Source organism: Myxine glutinosa, chromosome 14 (genome assembly GCF_964187855.1).
Source record: "Myxine glutinosa chromosome 14, kmMyxGlut1.1, whole genome shotgun sequence".
Classification (NCBI taxonomy): domain Eukaryota; kingdom Metazoa; phylum Chordata; class Myxini; order Myxiniformes; family Myxinidae; genus Myxine; species Myxine glutinosa.
In genome coordinates, this window is record NC_136274.1 from 36,447,318 (window position 1) to 36,464,453 (window position 17,136).

A 17,136-nucleotide genomic window follows, 5' to 3' on the forward strand; every position below is an offset into this window, starting at 1 on the left:
TCAGTAGCATTGGCAGCAGGAAGATACAGGTGGTGACATGATCAGGTGCTGGCGGTGGTGGTGCAGATGGTGCAACAAGAGGTGCTGAGATCGAGAGAGAGAAGAGTGGAGAAGGAGACTGATGGGGGAGAGGTGTGGTTTGTCAAAGAGGGCCAAGTGGAAAGAGGTGGAAAGAGGAGGAGGAGGTGGAAAGCAAGAGGGCTGTCAGATGCTTGTGATTGGCAGGTGGTGGCAGACCTAAAGCCACAATTGGTATTCCCAGAGGAGATCTGTGTGACAAGGTTGCGGCCTGACATTGTCATTTGGTCAAGTGCAACAAGACAGGTCATCTTAGGGGAGTTGTCGGTACCTTGGGAAGAGAACATGGAGGAGGTGCACGAGAGGAAGAGAGGAAAGTACAGTGAGCTGGAGGCAGAGTGCCGGGAGAAGGGTTGGCGCGTTTCGTGTCAGCCATTTGAGGTGGGGTGTAGAGGGTATATTGGCAATTCCTTTTCTGCATTTCTTGCTAGGTTCGGAGTGTGTGGGACAGAAAGAAGGAGGATGTGTGACAAGGTGGCCCAGGTTGCCTTGAAAGGCTCATTTTGGATATGGAGGAAGTTTATGGAGACACGTCGAACGGTGTAGGTTGGTTGTGTGTGTGTGTTTTTTTTTTGTTTTTTTTTGTTGATACCATTATTACTTCTTACTTTGTGTATATGAGTGAGTGGGTGAGGGTGTGTGTTTTTGCATGAATTAATTTTTGCATGAGTGTGTGTTTTTGTGTGTTGAGTGGTGTATGATGTAAGTGTAGGTGGTTGTTTGGTTGGTGTTCTGTATGTATGTGTGTGTATGGGTGTGTATGTGTGTGTGTGAATGATCTGGTGTGTTTTGTTGGTGAGTGGTGAAGGGTATAAAGGTGGGTGTTTGAGTGTTCCACCATGTTTGTTTGGTGCTGTGGATTCTGGATGTGGAGGTGTTGTTGTTGTTGTTGTTGTTCGCACTGGCTGGGGGTGGAGGTATGTACGCATCCAGATGCAGTTGCTGCATGTGGATGTGTACGTGCCCCAGCTGGCCCACCTTAGCTGACCGTATCGAGGTTGAAGGGCCGAAACGGGATGATGCCGAGGACCTCGACTGAGGACCCGGTCAGTGCGGCACACTTGTGACCAGGTGTGTTTTGAACATATATATATATATATATATATATATATATATATATATATATATATATATATATATATATATATATATATATATATATATATATATTTCTGTCAGTTGATTGTTTGTTTGCCATTTGTATTCCAGTGTACAAGAAGGTAGAAATAAAGGAATGACATATTTATCTAACCATTTATTCGTGGGAAAATTATTACGGAAGTGTACCAAGCTGTTTTACTTGCAATTTTCAAAGTGCCCTCCCTCGTGATCGATGCACAATTGCAGCCGAGCAGGCACAGAATGGCACACGCGCTTGCAGAGTTCGATATCAATTTCCTCAAACTTTGCAGTGATTTGAGCCTTCAATTCCTGAATGGTACGAGGCTTTTCACGATAAACAAGGTCTTTCATGAGCCCCCAAAGAAAGAAATCTGGAGGTGTAAGGTCTGGGGAGCGTGCCGGCCACTCGATCGGACCGCGGCGGCCGATCCACTTTCCGGGAAAGTTTTCATCAAGCCACTGATGAACATGACGTCCATAATGAGGTGGAGCTCCATCTTGCTGGAAATAACAGTCCTGATATTGTACCCTGGGCCAAAAGAAGGTTTGCAGCATATCCAGGTAAATTTCTGCAGTGACTGATCCCTCAAAGAAAAAGGGTCCAATTATCCCTAATGGAGATATGGCTGCCCAAACTGTCATGCCAGGTAAATTTACCTCCTTCTCAACTGTCACTCTTGGGTTCTCCGCAGCCCAGTAGACACAATTGTGTCTGTTAATTGTGCCGTTAAGCTTAAAACATGCCTCATCTGACCACCAGATGTTGTCTAGCATCGTGTCCTCTTCGTCAAGTTTAGCAAAGACCTCTTCGCAAAATTGAAGATGCCGGTCGTCATCTCCATCATGAAGGGCATGCAGTAAGCGTGGAATGTAAGGTTTCCAGTTTTTCTGGTGAAGGATATGGATAAATAACACTTGATTGGCTCACTTCCAACTCTGCAGATAAACGGCGAGTGGACTTTTGCAGACTTTGTTCCAGTCTCCTGATGGCTTCTTCAGCCTTAGCTACATTCGTTGCCGTTTTCGGACAACCGGACTTCATTGCAGTGGCTACCGACCCTGTTGCTTCAAATTTCTCGACAATCAATCATATGTTTCTTCCCTGGGGTGGGTTAATATCGAATTCCTGTGCCAAACGGCGTGCTGCCATCGTTGGTTGTTCATTACATTTGGTGCAACTTCAATAACTTTCCAAACTCTCAGCAATAACCTGCAAAACAAAAACAAAAATAAATAAATTAAGAAAATTAATAATCTGCAAGACAATTATTAACACCATGACATCCCAGAAAGAATCTGACAGCCGAAAAAACAGAAATCGGGCGCGGGCGCTACTTTTGATTCACCCTGTAGAGCGGACTCTAACCATTACACCAACGAGTCTGGATATTTGCGTAAACTTTTGTATTTTATACGTGCGAACATTTCAACAAATATTTATTCTGCAAGATTTCTCTGTCCTGTGCAAGTGAACATGTGGTCAAACATTGTTCAGACGAACCCGAGCTATTAATCAACAAACATTTGAGGACAGACATTTGCGAGCATGTACCCGAATGAACCGATACATATTTGTGAAATCGTCCATCGATATCTTTCTTAAGGCTTACTTTGCAAAAGCTTATACTTTAGAATTCGAAAAACTAGTTCTGTGAACAAAAAATTGAAAATTGTACTTTTCTGACACAGGGTGATATGCCATGTGATTCGTTAAGGGCTTGATTAATCTAAAGGCCTGATAAAGTGGATAGTTTTGCTGAAATATATACCAAAGATTAGCTAAGAGAGCCAATAGAGACAGTGGGGAAATATAGCAATAAAAAAATAACGAGAACAACACTCGTCACGACGTCGACCGACATGCCTCTGCCCACATTACAGTGCATTCAGAAAGTATTCATACCCCTTCACTTTTTTCACATTTTGTTATGTTGCAGCCTTATGCTGAAATCATTTAAATTCATATTTTCCCTCATCAATGTACACTCAATACCCCATAATGACAAAGAGAAAACAGGATTTTAGAAAGTTTTGCAAATTTATTAAAAAGAAAAAACTGAAATATCACATTGACATAAGTATTCATACCCTTTGCTATGACACTTGAAATTTAGCTCAGGTGCCTCCCATTTCTCTTGATCATCTTTGAGATGTTTCTACACCTTGATTGGTGTCCACCTGTGGTAAATTCAATTGATGGGACATGATTTGGAAAGGCACACACCTGCCTATATAAGGTCTCACAGCGGACAATGCATATCAGAGCAAAAACCAAGCCATGAGGTCAAAGGAACTGCCTGCAGAGCTCAAAGACAGGATTGTGTCGAGGCACAGATCTGGGGAAGTCTACAAAAAATTTTTTGCTGCATTGAAGGTTCCCAAGAGCACAGTGGCCTCCATAATTCTTAAATGGAAGAAGTTTGGAACAACCAGGACTGCATTGAAGGTTCCTGTTTGGCCGCCCAGCCAAACTGAGCAATCAGGGGAGAAGGGCCTTGGTAAGAGAGGTGAGCAAGAACCCGATGGTCACTCTGGCTGAGCTCCAGAGATCCTGTGTGGAGATGGGAGAAACTTCCAGAAGGACAACCATCACTGCAACACTCCACCGATCTGGGCTTTATGGCAGAGTGGCCAGACGGAAGCCTCTCCTCAGTGAAAGACACATGAAAGCCCGCTTTGAGTTTGCAAGAAAGCACCTAAAGGACTCAGACTGTGAGAAACAAGATTCTGTGGTCTGATGAAACCAAGATTGAACTGTTTGGCTTCCGTCTGGCCACTCTGGGTATTGAGGTATTGAGTATGGTATCGGGTATTGAGTGTAGATCGATGAGGGAAAAAATGAATTTAAACGATTTCAGCATAAGGCTGCAACATAACAAAATGTGAAAAAAGTGAAGGGGTCTGAATACCTTCTGAATGCACTGTATAACATCATTATACATACTTGCAGCAAGTTCAAGTCTAAATCCATTCAGCTGTTCTCAAGTATCACATTTTTACCTGACATGGCCTCATCAAAATTACAAAATCACCTCACTCCTCACCTTTGATGCCAAAATACAATAAGTTGATTGCTGCATCATAATATATATTTATACCAAGTTTGGTCAAAATCCCATCAACGGTTCACAAGTTAGAACAATAACTGAAATTTTACTTTATGGGACCCCTGATCTTTAACCTCTTGACCCCAAAATGTAATCAGTTTATGTTCACATCATTATACATACCTGCACCAGGTTTGATTTCAATCCCTTCAGCTGTTCTCAAGTTATCACATTTTTACCTGATGTGAGCTCTGACCTTTAACCTATTGATGCCATAATCCAATGAGTTCATCTTTGCATCATATATTCTAATACGAAATTTGCTCAAAATCCCATCGCTTGTTCACAAGTTGGTGTGGCAACATAAATTATACTTAACATGACATCTGATCTTTGACCTCTTGCCTCCAAAATATAATCGGTTCATCTTTGCATTATATATACTTATACCAAGTTTATTCCAAATCCCATCACTGGTTCACATGAGTTGGCACGGCAACATGATTTTTGCTTAACATGACCTCTGACTTTTTGACCCCAAAATCGAACCAGTTCATTTTTCCATCATTATACATACCTGTACCAAGTTTGACTTAGATCCCTTCAACGGTTCTCAAGTTATGGCGGTACCAAAAAGCTATCACGGATGGACGGACAACCTAAAAACATAATGCCTCCAGCGACTTTGTCGGCGGAGGCATAAAAATAAACAAAACAAACAAGATGATACAATACAATGATTCCTCGGCGAACAACTTGAACAGCAGTTTGTGTGAAAAATGGAACCGATTCAAAATACTTGAATTGAACGATACAGATAAACACGTGGTTAACAATGTCCCACCTAGAGCATGATGCAGATCACTCGCAGGAAGTGGTATTGCCACGTAGGATACATGGCAATCAAGAAGTTCACTCAGCTCCAGCAAGTCCATGTAGAGATTATGAGCAGCGCAAAAATCCTTGGTCAAGTGTCCCGGTCGATCTGTGTCCGGTGTCGCTGCAGGAACCCAAGGCAAGGAGGCCAGGTGCAGGAAAAAGGACGATTGTACCTCTTTCAGTTTCTGTCCATACGTGTCCAACACCTGTGCAACCCTGTACTGCGAGTACCTCATTCTGAAACCGACAAGGAGGAAATATAAAGCCATTGGTAAGAAAGATCAGCAACAACACGATGAATAAGATAAGCTCATGGAAGGCTTGTCAATATTATTTGGCAAGTATACTTCACTCGTCACGCAAAGGTTCCACGCTAGGGTTCCACGCAAAGTATTGACATGGGCATTGAGGAAGTTAGGAGTGGAGGAATGGTTGATCAGAGTAGTGATGGCAATGTACAAAAGAGCGCACACAGCTGTAAGGACGAAGGACGGGAACAGTGGTGAGTTTGAGGTGAAGGTGGGAGTGCATCAGGGGTCGGTACTAAGTCTACTACTATTTGTAGCTGTGATGGAGGTGCTGGCTCAGAACGTAAAGGAGGGTTTACCGTGGGAGTTGTTGTATGCAGATGATCTGGTGTTGATTGCGGAAAGTATGGATGGACTGAAGGAAAAGATGAACAAGTGGAAGGAATGTATGGAGACAAAAGGTCTGAAGGTGAATATCGGAAAGCCGAAGGTGATGGCAAGTGGTAAAGCATGTGGTGAGGTGGAAAGAACTGGGAAGTGGCCTGTGCTGTGTGCAGGAAGGGTGTCGGAGTGAACTCCATTCAATGTACAATGTGCGCTGATTGAGTTCATCAAAAATGTAGTGGTCTGAGAGGGTCAATAACCAGTGTGGCAGCTACATTCAAAAGTAAGGTGTGCACAGAGGGAGCTGCAGATGGAGGAAATGTTGAGTTGGATCTTGGAGATGGCGTGAAGCTGGAAGGTGTGAAAACATTTTGCTACCTCGGAGACATGCTGAATGGAGAAGGTGGATCAGACTCGGCAACGGTTGCTAGAGTGAGATGTGCATGGAAGAGGTTTCGGGAACTGAGTGGCGTGCTGATGAGGAGGGGAGTGTCGTTGAAGCTGAAGGGAAAGGTGTATGCTGCATGTGTGAGAAGTGTTATGATTTATGGGAGCGAGACATGGGTAATGAACGTAGAGCAGCAACGAAGGTTGGAAAGGGTGGAAATGCGAATGGTTCGATGGATGTGCGGAGTATCGTTGAGAGAGAGGAAGACAAATGATGAATTGCGAAAGATGATGGGAATAGAGCCTGTGATTGATGCTGTGAAGAGGAACAGGTTGAGATGGTTTGGTCATGTGTTGAGGAAGGATGAAAGTGACTGGTTGAGAAGAATGATGGAAATGAATGCAGAAGGAAGTAGAGGACGGGGAAGACCGAGAAAGACTTGGCTAAAGACGGTGGAAGAAGAAATGCAGGCAAGGGGGTTAACAAGGAGAGATGCAGAAAATAGGGCAAAATGGAGAACATTGTCATGGGGACCGCAAGGCTAACCCCCGCTCTAGCAGGGAAAATGGCCTTAAAATGCATGTTGTTGCTGTTGTGTACTTCACTCGTCACCATCAATCAATATGCAATGTTAACAACTCAACATGATAGATTCCTTCTCATTGTATGTGATGTCACAAAATGACTGCCGAACTTACCCTTTATCCCAGTTGTTGTTCAAGTGGAGCAACAGGTTTGTTCGCTGTTTCCACTTCTGATCCATACTTAGCTCATCATTAGTGATCAGGGAAAACACCTCACAGCACACATGGTCCTCAACAACGTAAGATCCATCAGCAGTATCTGGAAAGGTCTTGCAAATAGCCGACCAGGGAGTTCCTTCCTGCAGAAAAAAAACCCCACAACACATTCAGTAATCAATCTGACAAATTATACAAAACTGAAGACTGAAATGAAGACTGCCCTAATTAAAGCACAACTCAAACTCTGGTGCACATGCTCGTAACCACGTTCAGTGGCGTCACTGGGGTTGGTGTCACCCAGTGCGGTTACTCATGGTGTCACACCCACCCCTCCCCCCCGCCCCAATGGACCTCCTCCTGTACCAGACCATACAGAATCCTTAGTAATGTTTTTTGTACTAATGTTACTCGTAAATCGTAATTCCTGTATATCACTGAATGTAATTGCAATAGTAGTGACATAAACAACTAGCAAAATTAAAATTACACCTTTAAATTACAATATCATATGCACAGCCTAAATGTATTTACATTTACATAGTTTCATGTGGTTAAAGTGAAAATTCGGTTAGAAAACAATAGAATTCGAAGTAAAAACGTTTAAGAACTACATCAAAATGATGTTGATTTTAACGTTAAACTTTATTGTTACATGAGATACATTAATGGATTAGGTTTGCATAATCAATAACGGCCCAAATAATGTAGAACTTGTAGACAAATGCATATGGAAATATACTCATAAATGAAATAATACCATAAAAATAAACAGGAACAAATACACAAGCATTTCAGCACTTAGTGAACATCTCGACTAATTCAGAACTTTCCTTTCCTGGCCTTCAAAGCTGCAAACTTGTGAATCACTTCATCGAAATCAATGCCTTTCGCCAACTCACTTTCAATTGATAATATCGCAAGATCGGAAAACCTTGACTGTCCCATGGTAGATCGCAAATAGTTCTTTATAAGTTTCAGCTTTGAAAAGCTCCTCTCACATGAAGCCACAGACACAGATCGTCAGAAATAATTTTAGGCTTAGTGAAAGGGTTGGGAGAGATTCTACAAAGTCCCATTCAGCTATGAATGTCAAAACGTCTAATGTTGCCCAATCTTTGGCTTCTTCCAGATCAATCACTGCTGCTTTCAGGTGCCTTCTCAGCCTTGGTATTTCTATTAAAAGCTCACTCTCGGACACCTCATCATAGAAAGTGGTCAATTTTGGAATGGACACCTTTAACTCTTCTTCAGTGGCAGATATGAGACTCTTCACTTGAACAGCCTCAAACATGGCTGCTACTTCCTTGATGGCTCTTGATCTGATCTGGAGTTCAGAATGAAAGCGATCAATGCACTCAAGCATTGCCCTCTTGTTTTCTTCTTGCAGAGTGCGTCCAGCATCGCTTGCCTGCTCCCCTGCCATCCTTTTCTCGAACCTGGCTCTTCTCTCTACTGCAATTCCATATTCGTCTGATTTTAAAAGCGACTGTTCAATTGCATGCTCCACTAGGTAACTGCGCTCCTCGTGCAGAAAAAGTCTTAGCGCCTCTAGCTTTGTCACCACCTTGTCGAGAGTTAAGCCCTTAGTCTGCAGGTACTGCTGTGTAAGATTAACTTCCTGAAGTACATCACACCAGAAGTACAGGTAGCACAGAAAAGTGAAATCACAGACAGCGGGGAAAAGACCTTGTGCTGCTCCTCTTGTGTCCAAATTTTCATGTGGATCACAAAGAGCTTCAATTGCAGCCACAAACTTATCAAACTTTTCTTTAACTGGCTTAACTGCATCATGCAATCATGCATTTTCAGCAAAAGAGTGCTGACCGCACAAGTTAAGCGAATGGTCCACACATCCATTAAAAATAGCTTTCTTGTTCTTTCCCTTGAGAAAGGCTTGTACACCTCCATGGATTCCAGCCACAGTGGCAGCATTATCGTAACCTTGAGCGCGGTACATCATTATATCCAGTCCATTACTTTCCAGTTTTTTAAGAATGTCAGAACTGAGGTCAGCAGGTTTTTCCCCTTTAAAGGAAAAAATCCCAGAAATACTTCTTTCACTTCAACTTTCCTATTGTTGATTTTTACATATCTGATCACTTCGGACATCTGGTCAGTATGTGATATGTCAGGTGTGCTGTCGAACATGATCCCAAAGTACTTCGCAGACTTTATGTCCATGACAAGCTTCTCCTTCACATGATTTGCCAGGGCACTTATAAACTCATTCTGAGTTTTTGGTGCAAGATAAGAGACTGATACTTTAAGTTTACATGTGCTGCGCTTTAATCTCATTAGGTGCTCTTTCAGCACTGGATCATATTTTGAAAGCATCTCAACCATCTCAAGAAAGTTCCCTTTATTCAATGAAGATTCATCTTCCTTGTGGCCACGGAATGCCAGATTCTGCTTGGCAAGAAACAATGTGATATCAAGCAATCTGTGCAAGATGTCCCTCCACTTTTTCTTCTCCATTTCCACCAAAGCAATATTTTCAGCGTCAATGGTTTTGTGCAGCCTCAGTCCTGCTGCCAATGTTTTCCACTTTTCAAGGCAATGTAGGTGCTCTTCAGATGTCTCATGGTTATGTACTTTCGGGCTCAGTTTCCACCACTTCTGAAACCCAGTCACAAATTTGGATGTCGTATTTGTCGCACTAACGGCAAACAGTCGGCAGCAAAAACAGTATAAATTCTCGCTGACGAGTGAGTAAACCATCCATGACTGCAGAATTTTCTCACCATTTGGCATCACCTTGTAAAGACTTCACTAATTAAAAGATGGAAATAGTTATGGGGCCTAATGTTGCCGGTGTACGTCACAAAAATCAATATGTAAAGTGCTGTTAAGAAAACCAAGGTGTGAACCACCGTTAAAACCTCATTCCCACAGCTGCTAAACCGCCATAACCTTTCGCATGGCAAAACCGAAATGAAAGGTTTGCTTGGTTATGAAAACTCATCTGGTTGGCAGTCATTACAGTAATATTTCTTAGATTATATGAATACTAACAACAAAATTGTTTTGTAAAATCTTTCTACATTGAATTGCAACATTATTAGTTACAACATTATTAGTAACTGAGCGGGAGCCTTTTTTATTTTCTCCTTCTTTTCCTTTAATTACTACTTCATTCTCAAAAAAGTTATTGATATAGGTTCACAAATACTAATTACCACAATATTGTAGCTAAAACACAAGAAAATTTGACAAAAGCAGCGACTATAAAAACACCAGCGGCAACAAAAACAGCACGTGCTTGTAGCGCTTGCAGACGAACCCACGTGATTCGAAGCGTCATTGTAATTGGGTAATAATGACCGCTCTGACCGGAGCACATTAGAAGGTTCAAAAAGTAAATTAGCATAGAGTTTTAGCCTTGTAGGTATATTGATACATGTCAGCTGGGCTTATGGAAAATGTTTTTGTTGTTATAACTAACTACAGGGATATTTTTAATAAAAATTAATAAATTTCTGCTGAAACACTGCAAAAATTTGGTGTCACCCTCTCTGATAGTGTCACCCGGTGCGGTCCGCACCCCCTTAGTGACGTCAGTGACCGCGTTTACATTACAGCAACTCACTGTTAGCATGCAGGCTTGCCGCTTCTTCGCTGAAGCTCCTACAACTCATTCAGAATATGGCTTCAAGCCTCAGAGGGTAGACTCTTAAAGCAATTCACTAGCTTCCATTACTCCAACAGATAGGTTTGCTGATAACTTTAAAATCAAACATAAATGAGTCCCTGCCTATATAGCTGACTGAATCATATCTTACAACCCTGCAAGGAAACAACGATCAATCAGAGGGAATATTCTGCCAGTTTCTCAACTGTGGAGCTCGTTACCTTTTAAAATCTGCACAACCTCGAAATCTCTCTTAAAATCATATAGATTTGTACAGTCGCTTTTTCTTAATTGTATTTTCTTCACCTTTTCTCTTTGTAAAGTGCTTGGAGATTTAACCTCGAATTTAAAACCCCTCTCCCCATGTTTCCCCTCACATTCCCCTTCATGCACAGGGCTGCCACTAATTGACATGTCCAAGGGAGTAAAAGCAGTTCGGTCCATCTGTTCAGTGGTCCGTGTTATCGGGCAGTTTGAACACGACAATACGTTTACAAATACTCTTTTTGAAAGGTGGAATTAGAAATCGTGGGGTTTACAAAGTCTCGGGTAATAGTGAACACAGGATAGGAGATAGACAGTTAGGTGATCAACCATGGTATAAAACCATCGCCAACGTGAGATGGTGGGCAACTCACGCCATGCAATATATTGTTGCGGTTCTCTACGCCGCCCCTAATCCCCTTATCAAGGGGGGATTAATCCCCTTGTCTTTGCTGGGCCTGGCGGAACCGAGACTTGAGACGTCCCTCTCGGACACACGCGGAGTAGGGTTTCGGGACCACTCCTTGCTCGTACCTAATTCCCCGCGCTGCCCTGGGAGCGAGGAAACAAGCCTCGCACAAACCATGTGTGGTTTGAGTACCCAAAGCGGATTGCGTACACGTGGTCCACGGAGTTACTTAGGTGTTGGAACCCGATAAGAGCGGTTCTACCCCTACCATGCTTAGCCAATCGAAGAAACCACAGAAACGGTCGAATCAGGAAGAAAGGAAGAACAAAAGGGTTTAATTATTCCCACATGTATAAATACAAGTTCAAGGACGAAGCGACACAGAGCAACCTTAAGCAGTCTTAACTTATCCCTTGGACAACGGGCCCGTCTCACACTCACACAGGGAGTTGCAGAAGGGCAGGTGTTCCCCAATGCATCGAGAGATGGCCCCCGTCCGGCTCTCCACGGCCCCGGCACATCCCGCGAAGATGGTGGCAGGCGAAGGCAAGGACTCGTAGCGCGTCTCCCGAACAAAGCAGATGATGGGGCAGAACGGTAGAGGGTGGACTTTAGCAAGGCTGGCGGTTACTCAGCCTTGATCACTCGCGCGTCTGAAATGCGTGGTATTCAGTTCAAGCGCGTCTGGCTGCGGCCACGTATCTGTATCGCTCTCGTGCAAGTGCGTGAAGTTAATCAAGTTCATCAACTGCCGCGAGTCCTCTTCTCTCGGCTTTCCCGCGCTAGTCCTTTATCTTTCTCTCTCACAGCAAGTCCCTCGCTTCAGTCCTTTATCTTTCTCTCTTGCAGCAAGTCCTCCGATGCAAGTCCTTTGCTTCAGTCCTTCGTTTGCCGCAAGCCTTCTCGAGGGCTTTTGCGCAGCGGTTTTATAGCTACGCCCCCCGAACCTTCTGGAACTCACTCAAACCTTCTCACCACGCCCTCTGACGCCACGCCGCCGTCACCACCTCCGAGCTCTGATTGGCGGCTCGTGCTTACCGTCAGCGCTTCCGCCGCTCCACCCTCGACTCCGCCCCGACCTTCCTAGGCCTGCCTCGTGTTAACTCGCCCAATAATCAACCAATGCTTAGCAAAATGGATCGAGCCTATGGATGTAGAATGATCGGTAGAAGTAGGGCCTATTCTCCTGGCTCCTACTCAACGCAGAACTAACATAGGACAAGTGTTATGCCTAGGTCCCCCGTCGGTGAAGTGATGTGAGTTGACAAAGTGGAAGACGCAGAAAACATGCTATGATATGATATTTCGCTCACAAGGTTCAGACATACATGGAGGCGGCCATCTTGGATTTTGACGTGGCGACCCAATTTTCAATGGCGTTCTTCCATATGCCTAGATACACCCACACACCAGATTAGAAGTTGGTACTTCGCTTATTTTTCAAGATATTCCACTCACAAGGTTCAGACATACATGGGGGTGGCCATCTTGGATTTTGACGTGGCAACCCAATTTTCAATAGCCTTCTTCCTTGTGCCTAGATACACCCAAACACCAGATTAGAAGTTGGTACTTTGCTTATTTTTCAAGATATTTCACTCATAAAGTTCAGACATATATATGGTGGTGGCCATCTTGGATTTTGACGTGGCGACCGAATTTACAATAGCCTTCTTCCTTATGCCGAGATACACCCACACACCAAATTAGAAGTTGGTACTTCGCTTATTTTTCAAGATATTCATCTCACAAGGTTCAGACATACATGGCGGCGGCCATATTGGATTTTGACTGGGCGACCCAATTTTAAAGAGCCTTCTTGCTTGTGCCTAGATACACCCACACACCAGATTAGAAGTTGGTACTTCGCTTATTTTTCAAGATATTTCGCTCACAAGGTTCAGACATATATATGGTGGCGGCCATCTTGGAGTTTGACGTGGCGACCCAATTTTCAATAGCGTTCTTCCTTATGCCGAGATACACCCACATACCAAATTAGAAGTTCGTACTTCGCTTATTTTTCTAAGATATTCATCTCACAAGGTTCAGACATACATGGCGGCGACCATCTTGGATTTTGACGTGGGTTGCACCCACACACCAAATTCGAATGCGGTCCTTCGCTTACGCACGCACGCACGCAAACACGCATGCCCGCACGCACGGACGGACGGACACACGGACGGAGGGGAAAACCATAGTCCCCCTTTCGCTCCGCTGTGCGACGGGGGACAAAAAGGACTAAGCTTACAAATACTAAGACATAACTATACTATCGCGAGGCTACATGTTGCTTGTGCGACTAACTATGGGGGACAAACTTTAACCTTTATTAGGCTCACTTTACAGACTCAAAACCGCAACAATGAATGAATGAATGAATGATCGTTTTAAGGCCATTTTCCCCACTAGAGTGGGGGTTAGCCTTGCAGGCCCCATGACAATCATGGTTCCCTGTTTGAGGCAATGTTTTTATGGCTGGATGCCCTTCCTGATGCCAACCCTTGGTCGCCTCTTACGATGCGGAGGGATACGGTGTACCTATTCTAAATCGGGGTACACACCATGATCATTCATCCCAGCAAGCTGGTACTCAATTTGCCGACCTCAGAAGGATGACAGGCTGAGTCAACCCCCCTGGCGTTAATTCAGCGATCGACCGGGATTCGAACCCAGGATCCAAGGATCCCAAGCCGGCACCCTAACCGCTAAGCCAACACCAAGCTGTAGAACAATATTAACCACTAATAATCATCAGAGCGATTATACCATGAAGATGGTTAAAATCTAACATGGATTTTTATTTATATCAAAGGCAGAGTCAGATTTGTAATATACATCAATTTGGTTATTTAGTATCCTCCCTCATTTGGACCTGTGGCTTATGATACTGGAAACCCAGGTCTAGAAACCCGAGAGTTTAGAAACCCATGTCTCGAATCCCGAAGTCTCGTGGAAAACTCCACCGATGTCTCTTTAACATGTTTGCTAAGTACATGGTTTATGTACCGTACCAGCTTCATCATGAGATGATGATCAGGTATAAAAATAATTATTGAGGGAAAGTTTTTAGTGTCGGAAACTGACATGCACATTCACGTGTTTCCTGCTTCAATGCATGTGCTGAAAATCAATATGGTGGCGAGTGAGATTATGAAGAGGGTGGAACAACGAAATAACATGAAATACAGTGAAAACTCTTAAATCCGAATTATTTGGGACCGAATAGTAGTCAGATTATAGAATGTTTCGGATTTTAGAATCTGAAACTTTATTACCCTCGCCAAAGGAGACTTATTTCCTCGAAAGGCCAAAATTTGTCTGTTTGTTTGTTTATCTGTCTGTCTGTTTGTCCACACAGAATAAATATGATTTTCTCTGCAACCATTGGTCCGATTGACAAGAAATTTTCACCATAGGTGCAACTCCACCTGTGTGACTTTTAATGATAATTATGACGTCCTAGGTCACATGGTACAGGTGCCATCTTGGAAAAAAACGAAAAACTTTGCACCTCTATATCTCTGAAAGCACTGCATCAAAAAAAAATTGAGACATGGCTCATTGTAAAGAACTCTCCATGGGGAATAACATGTTAATGATGATGTCATAGGTGCCTCAATTATGACGTCATAATTTGCCAAGTACAAAACTTCATCCGATCAGGATGAAATTTCTTGAGCGTCATCTGGGGATAAATTCGAGAAGAAAAAAAAATGATGATGACGTCATCAGTCACATGGTTCGGCCGCCATATTTGTTTTAACACAAAAGCCTTAAAAAACACTAAAAACACGTCCTGGTAAGGGTCTGCAATCTCTGATTGCTCCTTCTTGTTTATTTTTGTCTATGAAGTCAAAGCTCGTGGAAGAGCCATAAAACTGAATGGAAAAGGATGCAATAGAACAAAAGGAAGAGTAGAGAGAGGGGGAAACACCAACAACAGAGTTGAAGGACAAAACTGAGGGAGAGTTGGACAAATGATCCACCACACAGTGACCCGGGTTGCCCCGTGATGTTTGACCATTTTACATAATTAATTAATTTATTTTAGGGGGAGTGTAACCCGGGTTCGCGTGATAGGAAAATCCTTTGTGTACCCATACTTTTTGGCAAGAACAAGCACGTTTCCATGCAATACACAGCAGAACTAGGTCTATCCTTCTCACCTCTTATTGCAACTTTTAATATACAACGTTTAAAATTTGATTGATCACTCAGGCCAGTATTGGCATTATTTTCCCGGTTTATTTTGATTGTTGAATTTGGTATCACATCTAAACAAACTTTATTGAAGAACTGCATGCCCAGTGTGGATGTCCCGGGTCATTTTAGCCTTCACGAGAGAACGGGTTACTGTTAAATGGCCCTGATTTGAGAATTGCCGTATCTCACGAGGCAACCCGGGTTAATCAATATGGCGGCGTCACGGCATAACACGGGTTACCGTGGTGGATCAAATAAGGGATGTGGGAAGGAATGAGGGGTAGGGGAGGACACATCGGCTTTATGAAGAGGTACAACGAACGACCAATTATAATTTGTTTGCAATGCTTTGTTTCCCCTCTTAAACATTTCCTGAAGAGTCATTTGTTTCATGATATATGGTTTCTCCTTCATTAGTTTCTCTTGGGTAAAGTAAATATTCATTGTTAATTGTTGAGATATAAAATTCATCTCCAGCAAGATGTTTGTATACTGTTCTCCAAGTTTTATTCCTTGATCAATGGTCATCTTCTGCTTTTTTTTCCTTCAATGTCACTTTGACTGTCATCATTAGTTTCTTCATGGTTCGGTGATTTTTCGTTTCGGTTATTTTTCAATAAACATCATTAGTTTCTTCACTGGGGTTAATAATCATGTCAACAATCTCTCCATCCGTCATCTGGCAGACCACATCCACTCACTGATGTCATCTCCATGCAAGTCCTTGGCCACTTCAGTGTTCATACCCTTTGCATAACATATCAATTCTGCTGTATCAACCTTATCACTTGAAAGTTTAGAACCTTCAAATTCAAATTCAAACTCTCAGTGCAATTCAAACCCTGGTGTTGGGCTAGCGGCTAGGGTGCCGGCTTAGGATCCTAGGATCCTGGGTTCGAATCCCGGTCGATCGCTGAATTAACGCCAGGGGGGTTGACTCAGCTTGTCATCCTTCCGAGGTCGGCTAATTTGAGTACCAGTTCACTGGTAATTCCCTGTTTGTCGTTAAAGGCGGCAAAAAGGGTTGGCGTCAGGAAGGGCATCCGGCCGTAAAACATTGCTTCAAATAGGGGACCGAAAAACAACAACAACCACGGTTCCCGAAAAAGGCCAACCCCCGCTTTGCGGGGAAAAATGGCCTCTAAAGGTGGGTTTTTTTTTTTTTTTAGTGCAATTCAAATTCTAAGAAATTCAAATTCTCAAATTCTCACTCTCAAACCTTCCTCAAATTCTCAGTGTAATCAAACATGGTAATGGCCATAAGTTATGCCATGCATTTTTTAATGTTGGCTGTGTCACTGAGTCCCATGCAAGTGCAACTGCCCAAACACAGCTCTTGTAGGCCATGGTGCTTTGAGTGAATATGTGCTTATTTTTCGATTTTAGCATGCAACAAGGTTGGGGATTACCTAAAAATAAAATACATCTTGCACAAAGAGATCCACTGCTAAGGTAGGAAGGAAAATTGGATTAGAATGCCCATGATATTAAGGAAAAGGGACCCTCTTACCAAGTCACTCTTTGTGTAATTCAGGCGCACTTTGTGCACAATCGGGAGATCCTGGACTCCAAGTATTTCCAAAAATCTTCGCCAATTCTTCACCTCCTTTGGGCTTTTGGCGTATCCATCATATACTAAGGCCCAGTCTGCACCTGAAATTACACACGACGTGAAATACATTTACAAGAAAGTCCAATTCCCACATTTAATCAAAGCAGATTTCACTTGGATGCTTA

The 17,136-nt window shown here is 43.1% G+C and overlaps 1 protein-coding gene across 3 annotated transcripts in view; it reads right to left on the bottom strand.

The window, feature by feature from the left end:
- Nucleotides 1-17,136, bottom strand: part of LOC137415827 (uncharacterized) — a 240,735-nt gene that overhangs the window by 76,923 nt on the left and 146,676 nt on the right. For all 3 annotated transcript variants that reach the window (XM_078768483.1, XM_068101345.2, XM_078768484.1), the window contains 3 exons: nt 16,910-17,052; nt 6,845-7,029; nt 5,092-5,363 (listed from right to left, as the gene is read on the bottom strand). In XM_078768483.1, coding sequence (XP_078624609.1) covers nt 5,092-5,363; nt 6,845-7,029; nt 16,910-17,052 — 600 coding nt within the window. The remainder of the gene's footprint in view (nt 1-5,091; nt 5,364-6,844; nt 7,030-16,909; nt 17,053-17,136) is intronic.